Here is a 15,652-nt window from a genome sequence, read left to right as displayed (position 1 = left end):
GATATCTCAGAACAATGCTTTGAGAGTTAAGAGAGCACAGCAGGAATGCATTTAGAGCTGTGCAGGCTGGGGAATTGGGGGCTTCTTCTCTCCTCCTCTTTTTATTTATTTCTCTTTCTTTTTCTTACTCGCTCTCTGATGCCGGTCGATGATGAATTCCAAATCAGCCTCTGTGAAGTGTGAAATTTCAGTATTATGTTTCACGTACATAGACGATCGAAGCTTGTTTTGTCTGATGCAAGCAACAGCCAGTGTAAAATCCCATTGTTCTCATATCCAGAAGGACTATCATCTGGCATGTAAATGCCAGTCATCAGAAGTCTGTCCTTCTGGAATGGTTGTTATTGTCTCCATAAAAGCAAAGAGCTTGTGTTAAGTAATAATCAAATCCCTTTTATAATAGGGATAATATGACAATATTTGTAAAGCTGATTTGGCCCTGCTATACCTTAGGACTGGGAATCATTCTACCTGGTGTCTCGAAGAGAGACACCCTGCTCTACTACTTAAGCTGTTATTCTTAATATAAGAGAGTCATCATTTAAACCCTATTATCTACTCTCACTCAAGTAATTTCCTATACTTACAGATTTGCAAGTGATTCTGCCGTAAGTTAGTGTTGACACTAGAAAAGCCTGATACTGCGGTACTATCAAAGTCATTTGTCTTTCAGAGCAGGTAACCATAGGACGTGTTAGACTCAGAGTTAGTCCTGCTGATGAGAAGCTTCCAAGTCGAGTAAAGGTAGGGAAACATGGGCAGTATCACATTTACACCCTCCTTTCACTCAGTGTGATGGAAGGACACTTAAAACTGTGCTGTGCTGTCTGCTCTTGTAGAAGCAGGTAATGTAGAGCTTTTGTGTGCATTAAAGATACAAGTGCTCAGCAGGTGTCATACTTCAGGAGTGATAATATTCTATCACCTGTGTATTATTGCCCCGTGCCGTGCCATGTTTTGTGTATAATGTGATGGCATTAACTGCTTCAATGAAAGGAACTCCACCTTCTGTTATTTAGATATTTCACAAATGTCACTGCCAATTTTGCAATGTCAAAGCAAGCAGTATTAACTGGATAATTTCAGCTCTAAAATATAATTGGTCATGTCAAAAGCCTATATAACTGTACACGCACTTCAGCTGAATTCTATATGAATGTGCCAAGTTGCTTTGATTGGCGTGGCTTGGCAACTTTTGACAGTTAGGTCAATGAACTATATTACTTGGCATATGCATTGTTTTTGATTATTATTAATGGTGCCTTCAGTTGTTCTTTAGGTATTATAAGCATTTATATTCTTTGTGAACTTTAGGTACAGATACTGCAATGGTATTTCTGTTTACTCAATAATTAATTCTCTTACCTGTCCAACAAAAAGAATCATCTTGCGCTTCACCACTCAGGATTCTCTGTCATCAGATACTTCTACCAAGTGTTATAGTATTCACACACAGACGAAACTTACTAGAAGAAGTGTGAAGTGTGACAAAATATAGGCTACCTCTGTAAATAAATATAAAGTCACGTCTCGTGCACTTTAATGCCCTTTGAATGTAACGTGTACGTTCCCTTTGATCTGGAATCATGGCGGAATATCATGTGAAAGCGAATTTAACCACCCGCAACTCCCGAACCCCGGGGGCTATCGACGTGGGGTTGGTCTCATTCGAAAGAGGGCCTCGAGACGTACACTTGATTCACGTTCGAGAGGGTTCCTCGAGCTGAAGGGATCCCCTGAATTTGGTGCGGATTTGCCGAGCCTTTACGGAGATATGGCCGTTCAAAGTTTCAATGGTTTTCCATAGACTTAAGCTTTAAAGCGTTTCATCCAGGTCACCAGTAGCAAACAATGGAGCATGCTCTGCTGGACAAACTAAGTAATTACACCATTTCAAGCATTTTATCTGCGTTATATGTTCTGTAAAAAAATGTTCATATCGGTGGCATATTCGCAGATACCGATATATCGGCGACAGACTCATATCTTTTTCTTCTGTCTTTTGGCTTCTGCTTTTTTGCTTCTTTTTCTGTACAGGTTCTCCTGTTGTCTCAGCTGGTAAAGCATGATAATATGTGTGTTCAGTTGCCTAATTTTTGCTCTTCACATCACTAAACAACACTAGAATATCTACAGAGGCAAATCAGAAATTTCTTCGACATTTAATGAAACACCAAGGATTGCGTTATATCAACATGGTGAAATACATTGAGACCACAGTTCACTTTTTAAGACACAATTTAGGCCCAATCCCATTTCTACCACTTAGCCCTTCCCCTTTCCCCTACCCCTCTGTTTTGTGCATTCACGTGAAGGGGTAGGGGTGTCTCGATTCTCTTTTGGTTGGAGGGGTAGGGGTAAGGGAAAGGGCCAGATAGCCCTTCAAACGAAGAACAAAGGGGTATGAGAATTGTCAGCATAAAGCGGCTACAGCGGCAACATGGCTGCCCGAACGAACAAAAAGACACATAAATGTAAGCATTTTTGGCATTAATAAAGGTTTTAATGGAAAGTAACCATTTGTTTCATTTTACATTCAATCGTGAGTTCATATTTACGGTCATGTTATTCAAAGAATGTTTGCAAAAAATCGCTAAAGTTGCTAAGGTCATATCATTACAGATAGTGCCACAACATATTTTCATGTCTGATCAAGGCAATAACCACTATAGACATTGAGGGGGGGGCTATTCCTCCTAATAATTAGAAATAGCTAAACGCTTTTCTCAAATATTGCCAAATGTGAGAGAGAGAGAGAGAGAGAGAGCTGAAAGTTGTGTGTATGTGCATCTGTGCATCTCCCTTTACAATGAGTGAGTTTACTTCAAAAACAGTGATTTTATCCTCTCGTTGCTGGAAAATATAATGTAGCGATTCAGTATTTAAACTGTTATTAATAAAAGTCGTAAGGCAGCGTTGACCAGTTTCTTTGCTCTTGGATGTGTGAGCTGTGCGATCTCCAATATGTGTGTGTGTGTGTATGTGTGTCAGTAAGCAGCACATTAATATAAAACGGTAAGGCTCTAATGCACATGAGCACACCAGTATAGGTGTGTGTTTTGTAGGAGCTATTTTCACCCCTACCCTTTGACACTCTGTTTCAAGGGACAAGGGGAAGGGGTATAAAATAGAATTGGGATTGGGCCTGCAATAATATGAAACCCAGAATATGCAAATTAGATCAAGCATATGTCATTTACATGGTGTAAATATTTCAGACAAAACTATGAATATCTTTAAAAAATTCTATATTATGAATATTATACTTTGGCAAATTCAGCTCTTGTCTCATCCATGGACGCGCTCATTGTTGCAGCATGGGGACTTTGTTTCCCAGAAGACTGATTAAAAACCTGATTTGCCTGATTGAAACGTGATTTTCGGAAATTGAGAAATCAGCTGATCAGATTCAGAGTGTGCTGTTTTGAGAAACCTCTAGCCTTTTTTTATCTGCAATATGCAACAGGCTCTGTAAACAGCCCGTGGGCAGTTTGTGAACGCCTCAGACTAAGGGTGCTTTCACACCTGTAGATCGATTGCTTTTTTCCAAAACAGGGATTAAAATTATTACAGTGTTGCTTTTTATTCTTGGTGCGGTTCGCTTTCACACCGCAAAGTTTCAGGACCAAATCTGTTAATACAAGTCACGCGCTAGTAAACTTCTCTCATTGGTCAAAGTTCCACGGTTTATTCCACTTAGCTGTCACGCATGTCATCCGTCAGGATGGAACGATAACAGCTTCGCGGGCTTATTGTTTTTTTTCTTTTGTAGCTGTCGTTATAATAATTTATCATTTTGAGCAGGAGTCCAGGATTGATTGGGAAAACATTTTTAAAATGCACCTACTACAAAGAAGAGTGGTCCGTTGGATCGGATTGCTTTCTCACTACAACCGAACCGCTCTAGAGTTAGTTTTCAATCGAGCCGAGACCACCTCGTTCAGGCGATCTCGGACCGATTGTTTTGGCGCGGATCCGAGCGTGATTGCCGTGTTCACATATGCCCAAATGAACTGAGCTAAGGGGGGAAACGCGCCAGGTTCCGAAACAACAGGCCAGGTGTGAAAGCACCCTAAGACTTTTTGAAAACTCTCTGCATATTTGAAATATAGATGTTTATCACTGAAATCACCAGTCAAGAAAGATAAATCATGGGTAAATCTTGAGCTAAGATGCAACAAAAATTGAAAGCCTTTGGAGGTCACTTCAGACAATGAAGATTAGCAATGCAAATGTACTCTATTCAACACACTTCTCTTTACTCTGCCCTGAATTTCAATGAAAGCAAATGATAGCTCGCCATTGATTCAAGCATGCTAAGTGGACTTGTAAATATTTTTTGTTCAGTGCGTGCCACCAGTAAGTGAACAATTTCAGTATTGTACATTCAAATCATTCAAGTCCTGTGTTTTTATGCAGGGTGTCACCAATCCCTTGTGCCGACGATAATGTCAAGTTATTGTCACATTTTATGCACCAGCGCCATATATTTATTTATAAATGCAAATCTTTTTCCATTCATTTCTACATCCAGCTGTTTAGCAGTGGTGCAGTTTTCACATGTGTAATTCAGGCCACACGTATCTGTAAAGTGCACACAGAACTCGTAATTGATTAGCTTTATATGTCAAAGACAGACATACAGCTTGTACATTCACCTCACATCCTCCCTCCTGTCTGTCTGTTCCCATTGTTGTCCTGAGCTGCACTCAGGCTGTAGTGTGTCTTTTCAAGTGTGTTTTTTTTTTTTCCGTTGGCTTTGTAAGCTGTAGTCTCCTCCAATCAGGGAATGAAAGCTGGAGTACTGAGCTCTCTCTGTTGTTATCATCAGATCTGTATTCATTTCACACCTGCCAAAACACTTTCTCTTTTATTTATTTATTTCTTTTCTGTATCCTTTCTCTTTGTGCACACAACATGGCAGTAGATTATTATCTGAATGTGAGCGTGTATGTGTTTTTGTGTTGTACGTATGAAAGCACGCTGTAGTTAGTGGTCAGCGTGGGTTTTTGTATTGTTTTGAGTTGCTGGTAAAAATATAAAATGCATATGGTGCTCTGGACTGCAGCCATTATAAAGTATAATAGCTCTCCTGGTTGGAAAGTGTTGTGGTGGTTTAATGGAAGGCAGAGGGCTTGTCATAAACAGGTGTGTGGTGTGTTCACTAAGCAGCTGCTGTAATGGCACGGTCATTATGATAATGGCCCAGGATGGATATCATAGATCTGGGTTGTCCCATCCCCATGTGTTTGTCTTATGAGAAGGCAGGTGTTGGCCATTACTGGACTGTATTGCAGGACATTGCTGCAGGTCTAGTCTCACAGAACCAGGGCCACACACAGCATTCAGTGAAATTGAAATAGCAAAGTGTTCTATTTTGCGTTTTTTTTTTCTTCTGAAAAAGCCCACAAAAAGATACCGTCTGATCAAGTAAAGGTGACCAAAATGTAATTTATTCATGCAATGTCCATTAGTCCAATCTTCAGTGTTACATAATTTTTCAGAAATCATTCCAATATGCTGGTGTTACATTTCTTATAATTATCAGTGTTGAAAACAGTTGTGCTGGTTCTCATTTTTGTGTAAATCGAGATAAATAGATTTTTATTTATTGAGGATTATTTGATGAATAAAAAGTTCAAAAGAACAGTCCCCAGAGGACTAATAAAAATTGTGCACTAGAGATTTATTATTAGCCTAGTTGTTGTTGTTGGTTTTGTTGTTTATTTTATTTTTAACCAATGATGTTACTGTCATGCTACGGTGAGATAAACACACGAAGAAGATGAAGATAAATGGAAATAGTCTTTAATAAATCCACACAAGGGTAAATCCAGGACAGAACAGGCAGGAGCACACGTAGGGACGACGCCAAACAATGAAATGAACACAACTAAAATAGGGGTGCTAATGAGGGACAGACAGGTGAGGAGGATCAACTAATGAGGACACAGGTGAACTAAATGACAATCGAAGGGGAGACAGAAACTAGGTCACAATGAGCACATGGGGAAAGAAAACACAACAAAAACAGTCCAGGGGTGTGAGTTCGCCCCCCTCCTGGAAGGCACAACCTCGCGCCGCAGGAACAACAAAGGGAGGGACAGAGGGGGACTTAGGAGGAGGACAAAGGAGCAAATGTGGGATGGTGACAGGGGATGGCAAAAGGCTGACAGGAAAGCAGGCAGACAACACAGGTGGAGGTTTGGGCAGAGGACGGACTCCCGTGAGGAGGACGATAGACAGAGTCCAGGGAAGAGACGACGGAGGGAGGAGCCAGGGAAGAAACGGGGAGAGCCAAGGCGGATCAGATGGAGGGAGGAGCCAGGGAAGAAACGGGGAGAGCCAAGGCGGATCAGATGGAGGGAGGAGCCAGGGAGAAGACAGGAGGGAGCAGGAGGAACCAGGTGGGACCCAGGCCACAGCCATGATGGCGGCCCATGATGGAGCCGACGGAGGGGGGAGCTATGGTGGATGAAGGGCTGACGGCTCCAGGGGGCCGACCGATGGCTGTGGAGCCCGAGGTGGAGATGGAGAGCCGATGAGCCAGGGTGACGGGGAGGATCCGGAGGGCCAAGGCGGAGCAGATGGTGGAGTCGTAGCGACAGAGGACCAAGATGGAGCCGGAGGGAAGGAGGAGCCTGACAGAGCCGGAGGGATGAGGTGTAACCGGAGAAGTGGAGTCCCGAGGCGGCGGATGATCAACGACAGACCAAGGTGGAGCCGGAGGGACGAAGGAGCCCGGCAGAGCTCATGGATTGACGGGCCACGGCGGAGAGGAGGGAGCTAGGAGCCATGGTGGAGCCGCTGGGTCGAAGGGCCGAGGCGGAGTCCGGGACTCAGAGGCTGGAGGCGGAGACAAGAGATCCTCCAGCTATGACGCCGATGGAGACTGGCAGACCCGCGGCGATCCCACCGCACAGATGGCGGGCTGAGGGTGAGCAGAGGGGCTGCCAGGAGACAGCGGCGGTGATGTTGAGGACTGGTACAGAGGTGGTGGGAGAGGGAGGCTGGGCTGTGTGCTGCCCACACACCGTAAGGACACTTCCAGCACCGTAAGCGCCAGTGACAGGGGAACGACCTCCATGGTCGTTATAATATTGGCATACAGTTCTGGGCAGACAGATAGTTCCAGGTAGACAGACAGTTCAAGACAAACAGACAGTTCAAATACGACCTCCATGGTCGTTTCAGGACTGACAGATGATTCAATCACGACCTCCGTGGCCGTGACAGGACAGACAGATGATGATGGCGGGAGAAGACAAGGCATATTCGCATATAAATCAACATTATTGTCCTCTGAGTGCAACCTCAGCTCACCCCTCGCGGTGGTGCGGTGGGCGGGGCTATCTTCTGTGCCCTCGCTCCCTACTGACACTTCCACCGTCGCATGTCTTGCAGCCGGCTCGGGCACCTGGACTGACGATCATGGCTCTGGCTCCGGGGCGATCCTCAGCTCTGTCGCACTCCTAGGCGATGGCTCGTCAGTCGTGGCGGGCTCTGGCTCTCCGTCTGCAGTGGGCTCTAACTGCCGAACATAATAAAAACAAAACGCGGGAATACACGCCGTGCACTTTACTTCTAGGTCCAGTCTTCTCTCATGCTACGGTGAGATAAATGCACGAAGAAGCTGAAGATAAATGCAAATAGCCTTTAATAAATCCACACAAGGGTAAATCCAGGACAGAACAGGCAGGAGCACACGTAGAGACGTAGTAGACCGCACCCCAAACAGTGAAATGAACACAACTAAAATAGGGGTGCTAACGAGGGACAGACAGGTGAGGAGGATCAACTAATGAGGACACAGGTGAACTAAATGACATAATCGATGGGAGACAGAAACTAGGTCACACTGAGCACATGGGGAAAGAAAACACAACAAAAACAGTCCAGGGGTGTGACAGATTACTGATCTTTATACTGTATGCATATGTATACACTAACAGTCAAAAGTTTTTGAACCGTAAGATCTTTAATGTTTTTTAAAGAAGTCCCTTCTGCTCACCAAGCCTGCATTTATTTGATCCAAAGTACAGCAAAAACAGTAAAAATGTTAAATGTTTTTACTATTTAAAATAACTATTTAAAATAAATATTTCCCCACATTTTTTTTCCACATTAGCTTAAAATTGTATGTGTCAAGCATTTCTGAAATGCATCTTATTTAAGCATAAAATAGCTGTGATGTAGATTACATAGTACTAATGCAATATATTGCATGTATTTATTTAACTATTTAAATGAAACAACACAGTAGAGAAGAAGAAAAGAAGAAAAACGTAAATAATCAGCCCCTATTTGGCCTAAGATTCTGGTAAGCGCTTTGCCATTTATGTGTGTGCACACTTAAGCATTAATCAGGCTCATTACTAATACATTCTTGTGTCTCATATCATTAAGAAGCAGGGCATTGTGGGTAAACAGCTGTTATTGTCATTCAGAGTGCATATGTGGGGCAGAACAGGGTGAAAGGCTCTGCTGGTGGTTAGCACTGTAATGCCGTGTCAATTTCAGTAGCTCCGTCTGCATACCGGAGAGGAAGAGTCCGCCTGTGTGACCCTGGAGAGGAAGAGAGAAATAGTGTTGAAGAACAGAAACAGAGAGAGAGAGAGACAGAGACAGAGAAAGGGACTTCAATGAGTCCTTGTAATGGGTGTCCCGGTAAACAGGCTCTGGCTACTGTTATCTCCAGGCTAATGATGTCTGCTGCGCTATTCAATTAGGACAGGAACAAGGTCACTAACAGCTCAGGCCTTAAAGAGTTTAATGCCGCCCTCGCCACTAGACTTCCACTCCATTAGTCTGTGTTGAGTCCAATAAAACGTCAGCTGTGAGAACACAGACCACAGCTGCATGCTACTTTCAGCTCTATTTGCATGCATTCTGCTTAAAGTTCAAATGCTTTGTGTCTACTGACCGTCTGCTTGTTGTAATTGCTATATTTTGGCAGCATCTGTATGAGTGAGAGATGTAATGTTCTCTGTTTTAATTAACAAACAGGTTTGATTTATTGAGTTTAGTGTCTGTTATTCACATCCCATTCATTGTTAGTTTGAAATAGCTCCTGTCACGCTCATTTTTATGTTTTCATGAGGATAGTACTACCATTAATTTATCAAATTTGTTTCATTTATAGCTACTGCCAAATATTTAGCAAGAAAATTTGTTTTAGGCTTAACATCTGTGAAGTTCCCTCACATTTGGAAAAAAGTTATTTTTTGCTCTACTTAGTTCTTACACACAACACATGAAGCAAATACAAATCATGTATGCATTTTCTGGCCTTTAGAAATTAAAACGCCCTCAAGCTTTTCAGAGCTTTATACTTTATTTAACAAATAAATCTTGCAGCATTACTGGGGAAAAAATCAACATACACACTACCATTCAGAATTTAGGGTCTTTAGTAAATTTGTTGAATTTAATAAAATTGTTTTATTATATTGAAAGAAATTACTACGTTTATTCAGCAAGGATGCATTCAGTTACTCAAAAATGACAGTAAAGACATTTATAATGTTACTGTCAGGAACTGTGTTGGAGGGACGATGCGGAGATGTGGATCAAAGTGACAGTCTTTAATGCAATCCAAACACAAGGGGTAATCCACACAAGGAACGGCTTTGACACACGATCATGACGATTAAGTAAGGCAGACTGCACAGACTGGGGTACAAATACTAGGTCACGGAGAGCACATGGGGAGGAAAACACACACAGACAGTCCAGGGGCGTGACAGTTACAACATTTATATATATAAAAGATAACTCAGTTTTTAACAATTTTCAAAAATCATGTTTTTTCATTGTGCATTTCCATTAATCTTAATCAAACTGCAGTTAGGTTATTTTGATTAAGTAAAAATAAAATAAAAAATACAGCTAACTAACACAATAAAACACAATAAAAAACATGATTTTTGAAAAAATTAATTTAAATAAAAAAATTTGAAAATGGAGTTGTCTGTTTTTGCAAATAAACTGATTTCTGAAGGATCATGTGACACTGAAGACTTGAGTAATGATGCTGAACTTCAGCTTTGCCATCACATGAATAAATTACATTTATTTATTTTGTTTTGTTTTTGGAAAAATGTTAATAATATTTCACATAATTACTCATTTGAATGTATTTCTTAGCACATAAATGCAGCCCAGTTGAGCATAAGATATTACCATCCCTAAACTTTTGAACAGTATTGTATGTCACACTAAATTATTTTTTATATTATTTTTTGTACAGAGATGGTGGCAGAAAGTGTTTTAGGCCAACAGCAGTTTCCCAGGAGGTGCTGCTCACTGACACACAACTGTCCTTGACTAACCTCCCATTTGCATTCATCGACTCTCTCTTTGTCCATCTCTTTCTGTAGGAGCTGGTGGGAAGTAACCCTCCGCAGAGGAACTGGAAGGGAATAGCGATTGCACTGCTTGTTATTCTGGTCATCTGTTCTCTGATCGTCACCTCTGTCATTCTGCTGACTCCAGGTATGCAGCCTGGGAGCAAAGGGCCCGGGGCCATGAGCCTCTGAACCACACTACACACACACACACACACACACACTTATGATGCTGTTAACAAACCAGCACGTTTCAAGTGTCTGCATACAGGTGCACAATCCTATTACAGACGCAGCCTCTCATGTCACCACATCCTGCCAGAACACCTTGAATGTTTTCCAAAACATCTTGGCTTGTACTTAGAAATTTCAATTGGGACAGGTTTTCGCATATGTGACACAACCATGCAAACAAAATGAACACTTTCAAGGGTTCTGGACACATCCAGTGTGACCAAACAACACAGATGCGAAGTGTAATAACAGGCTTCATACTGCAACTAAATTGGTTGTAAACACGCCAAAAAATAAATCTGTCCCACAGTAATTTAAAATGTAGTCTCTTTTGGCCAAAGGCAGGAACAACTGTTACAAAAACACGTTATTGTTGTTACTTGGCATATGAGAGGTCCAATTGTCAGACTGTATCAACTTTTTTGGGGAGGCATGTTTGATCCCCAAACAAGCATTATTGATACAAAACAGAACAATATTTACGTGGCACAAATACAATCAGGATCATTCAAGTGACAGAAATAGATTGGAACCAATTTATAACTAAAAAAACACACTCTAGTGTACACTATAATTCAAAAGTATTACGTCAGTTAGATGTTATAATGATTTTCTAAACATCTCCAAGGCTGCATTTATTTGATCAAAAACAGAAATATTGTTAAATATAACATTTTAAGTTCATTTAATTTCTATTTAAAATATTTTAAAATGTAATTTATCCTGTGATGGCAAAACTGAATTTTCAAAAGCCATTTGTCACGATCGCTGCCGGAAGGAACACGGAGCCGTGGAATACATGAAATAGTCTTTATTAAATCCAAGACACGGGTAAATCAAACTCAGGAACGAGGAATGACACACGAACACAACTTAGTAGACCCGACAAAGAAACATGAGGCAGACTACACATTATATACTAGACTTGACGAGGGATAGACAGGTGCGGGGAATCAACTAATAATCAACCTAAACGAGGAAAGGAACATGACCAAATAAGGACAAACAGGAACAGAAACAGGGGCAAAACACGACACAGACAGTCCAGAATCCTGACATTACTCCCCCTCCTGGAAGGCGAAACTACATGGGGAGGGGCGGGGGGGAACTTGGGAGGCGGCTCAGGAGGAGGACGGACACCTGGGAGGGGGCCGTACAGACAGAGTCCAGGGAGGTGACGAAGGAGGGAGGAGACAGGAGGGACTTGGAGCAGGATGAGCCAAGCAGGACCCAGGCCACAGCCATGACAGCGACCCACGGTGAGAGCCAGGGCGACGGGGAGGATCCGGAGGGCCAAGGCGGAGCAGATGGCGCTGGCGACTGACGCGGAGGCATGGATCCGAAAGGCCGCGGTGGAGCCGGAGCGACAGAGGACTGAGGAGGAGCCGAAGGGATGAAGGACCCTGATGGAGCCGGAGGGACGAAGGGACGAGGCACAGGATGGTCGACACCAGACCAAGGCAGAGCCAAAAGGACGAGGGAGCCTGGTGGAGCCAGTGGACTGCCGGGCCACGGCGGAGAGGAGGGAGCTAGGAGCCATGGTGGAGCCGACGGGTCCACGGGCCAAGGCGGAGTCCGGGGCTTAAAGGCTGGAGGCGGAGTCAATGGAAACTCCAGCCATGGCGAGCAGAGGGTCTGCCAGACGACAGCGGAGGAGGAGGCAGGAGAGGGTGGGAGGGCAGGTTATTTGTGAGCCTCTGGGCTTTCAGGGCTGAACTCATGAACAGGAGCCCTCCTTGGGCTGGACGTGGGAACAAGAACTTACTCTGGGCTAAACTCTGGGACTGGAACCCTCTCAGGGCTGAACTGGGAAACGGGAGCCCACTCAGGGCTGGACGGGACCAGCGGGGACGAAGGAGAGAGGAGAGGCGGCAAGTTGGGTTCCAGCTCTGTTTCCCAGTCTATAAGGTCCTCCTCGCAGTCCCAGCTGTATAATCAGCTCACACTCAGCCGCAGTGCAGTGGGCGGAGCTCCACTCCGCGCTCTCTCTGTCCACGGCATTGTCCCTCGTGGCGGGCTCGGTTGCCGGCTCTCGCACCTTGACTGACGTCATTTGCAGCTCCGGCTCCGTGGCGATCCTCCGCACTGTCGCTCCGTGCGGCAATGGCTCGTCAGTCGTGGCGGGCTCCGGCTCTCCGTCAGCGGTGGACTCAGGCATGCGCTCCACGCATCGGGGAGATGGTGGGCTAGGCACTGGGTCGGGAATGGAACTGGCAAGATTCTCCTGGGAACAGGCGGGGAACGGAGATCCGTTTCTCGCCAGTGTCCACTACACAAAGGCTGCAAAATTCTCTCGAGGACCATCTTCGGACGACAGTGCTCTGCACGAGATGTTTAAACTGGCGTCGTAGAACGCACAGAGCACGTCGCCCGGGTAGCTGGTGGTATGGCCCTCGAGCGATCTCTCCCCCTGCTCCAGCAGGAGGAGGAGATATTCCGGACGGGAGAGGGGATCCATAGAAACACACAACGGAAACAAAAAACACTGTGTGGAAAAAAACGGAAACAAAAATGGAGGGAACACACAGATTAAACTGTTACATTATATACTAGACTTGATGAGGGATAGACAGGTGCGGGGAATCAACTAATAATCAAACTAAACGAGGACAGGAACATGATCAAATAAGGACAAACAGGAACAGAAACGGGCAAAACACGACACAGACAGTCCAGAATCCTGACACCATTACTCCAGTCTTCAGTGTCACATGATTCTTCAGAAATCATTCAGTTGGTCTAATTTTAATGTGCCATTGCTGAATAACAGTATTCAGTTCTATCCAAAAAATTAAAACTCATCGGGGAGATGGTGGCCTGGGCACTGGGTCGGGAGTGGAACTGGCGAGATTCTCCTGGGAACAGGCGGGGAACGGAGATCCGTTTCTCGCCAGTGTCCACTACACAAAGGCTGCAAAATTCTCTCGAGGACCATCTTCGGACGACAGTGCTCTGCACGAGATGTTTAAACTGGCGTCGTAGAACGCACAGAGCACGTCGCCCGGGTAGCTGGTTAGATCAGTGAAAGACAGTCCAGAATCCTGACACCATTACTCCAGTCTTCAGTGTCACATGATTCTTCAGAAATCATTCAGTTGGTCTAATTTTAATGTGCCATTGCTGAATAACAGTATTCAGTTCTATCCAAAAAATTAAAACTCACTGTCTCACATATATATACTTATTATACTAAACATATTTCCATCGTAGCACACAGCAGTGATATGTTTAAAGGTGAAGAAGCAACTTATGTCCTCATTGACCTGAAATGCTTCTGCATAACCATTGTTGTTGTGTGATTTTTTTTTTCCACTTAACATTTGGTTACTAAATGTCCCAACTTTTAGAAGCCAGTTGTAGCCACATTGAGTCAAATGCCGATTAGAATACAGAAAAACCATCACAGTAAGGTATATCAAATCTTTTTGGTTAAGAATTTAGTGTTTTTATTTAATTGTATTGAGTAAAATTCCAGTCAGGCTCAGAGTTTGTGTCCTTGCTATAGTGTAATTTCACAATTAAATACTGAATAATATAATTAAAAGGCATCGTTACTTGTAATTATGCATAATTTACTGTTTATTATAATAGTACATTCATGTAACAAGTACAACAAAGACACTGTAAATTGATACCAAACTTGCTTATATTCTTCTTCCACAGACAAAAATCTACTTTAGAATAGTTAGGTTTCAGTGTTGTTCTCTGCCATCGAAATACTATCAAAAGAAGCAGCGAATCTGTGTACAGAATGGGATTAAGCTCTCACTAGACGAGGAACTACTATATTTAACAGCAGTGTGTGCGTGGCCAGTGAAGCCTGTTACTGGGCAATATAAATCTCTGAGTTCCCTTGCTCTCTAAAATCCATTAAAATCTCCCAGCCATGCTTTAATTAGTGTGCTGTGAATGCTGGTTTGCTTACATTAAGCTAGAAGGTTCAGTCTTTGAGAAACTAATTGAGAAGTTTTGTCTGTTCCCACACATTTACGTTTCTCTCTAATTATAAACTCAGTGTAAAGTCTTTTAATGGGAGGCACAGATTGAGATGTGACACCATGTGTAATTTGTTTTCTGTCTGTGAGTGTGTGTGTGCTTTTGTGTGTGTGTTGTCACATCCTCTTTTGTCCATTTGGACACCTTGTCTGGCTGCAGTCCTTTACTTCATGTCTGTGCTCTATCTAAACTGGAGCAGGGGATGGTTCAGGCAGTCAGGCTAATAGAGGAAGAGAGAATGAGCACAGGCCGTTGAGACCGAGCAGGTGGCGTCTCTAGTTTGAGTCCTGACACCTCTCCAAAACTGCGGGATGGGACATAGGACAGCATCTCAAAGATCTCTACAGACTGCTGCATGTCTGTAAACCAGGTCACTTACATAAGTGCACCTGAGTTAACCAGGAAAGGCACATTGCGAAATAATCCTGTTCTTGAGGTCAACATGAGACACCATTTGCAACACATTTTACTTCTGCAGTGTGACATTTCAGAGTGAAACAGGATGTTTAATGATAAAAACATGTAGAATGGGATTTAATTCTTCAGGAATTGATTGGATCATGGTACGTCGTCTCTATATGACAGGTGCACAGAAGGAAGGGGTTAAAAATAAGAGGGAATGACGCTTCAAATGGTTCAGAGTTTTTTTTGGGTTTTTTTTTTGTGTGTGTGTGTGTGTCCTTGAATTAATGGGCATAATAAATCATACAGAAGACCAGAAACGTGTATTAAGATATAGTCAGTTATGATATAAACGGACACATTAAATTAAATCAATACAGTAAAGATGTTCATAATGTTACAAATAGATTTCTATTTCAGATAAAAGTGGTTCATCAAAATTTCTGTTCATCAAAAATTACGAAAAAAAAGCAGCACAACAATTTCCAACTAATGATGGTAATACACTCTTAAAAATAAAGGTGCTTCACGATGCCATTTCCATCTAATGATGGTAATACACTCTTAAAAATAAAGGTGCTTCACAATGCCATAGAAGAACGTCTCAGGTTATGTATGTAACCATGGTTCCTCGAGGGAACGAGACGCTGCGTCGGAGGATGCTTCGGGAAATC

At 43.1% G+C, this 15,652-nt stretch overlaps 1 protein-coding gene across 1 annotated transcript in view; it reads left to right on the top strand.

Moving 5' to 3' along the window:
* The window catches only part of LOC107709766 (dipeptidyl aminopeptidase-like protein 6), a 355,032-nt gene that overhangs the window by 232,845 nt on the left and 106,535 nt on the right, over window positions 1–15,652 (top strand). Inside the window, exon 3 of the mRNA XM_016514371.1 lies at window positions 10,380–10,494. Within this exon, the coding sequence (XP_016369857.1) occupies window positions 10,380–10,494 (115 nt within the window). The remainder of the gene's footprint in view (window positions 1–10,379; window positions 10,495–15,652) is intronic.

Source organism: Sinocyclocheilus rhinocerous, unplaced genomic scaffold (assembly GCF_001515625.1).
Source record: "Sinocyclocheilus rhinocerous isolate Xijiao unplaced genomic scaffold, SAMN03320098_v1.1 scaffold1588, whole genome shotgun sequence".
In the NCBI taxonomy this organism is placed as follows: domain Eukaryota; kingdom Metazoa; phylum Chordata; class Actinopteri; order Cypriniformes; family Cyprinidae; genus Sinocyclocheilus; species Sinocyclocheilus rhinocerous.
Note: the sequence above shows the minus strand (reverse complement) of the source record. Positions and strands in the feature narration are given on the sequence as shown.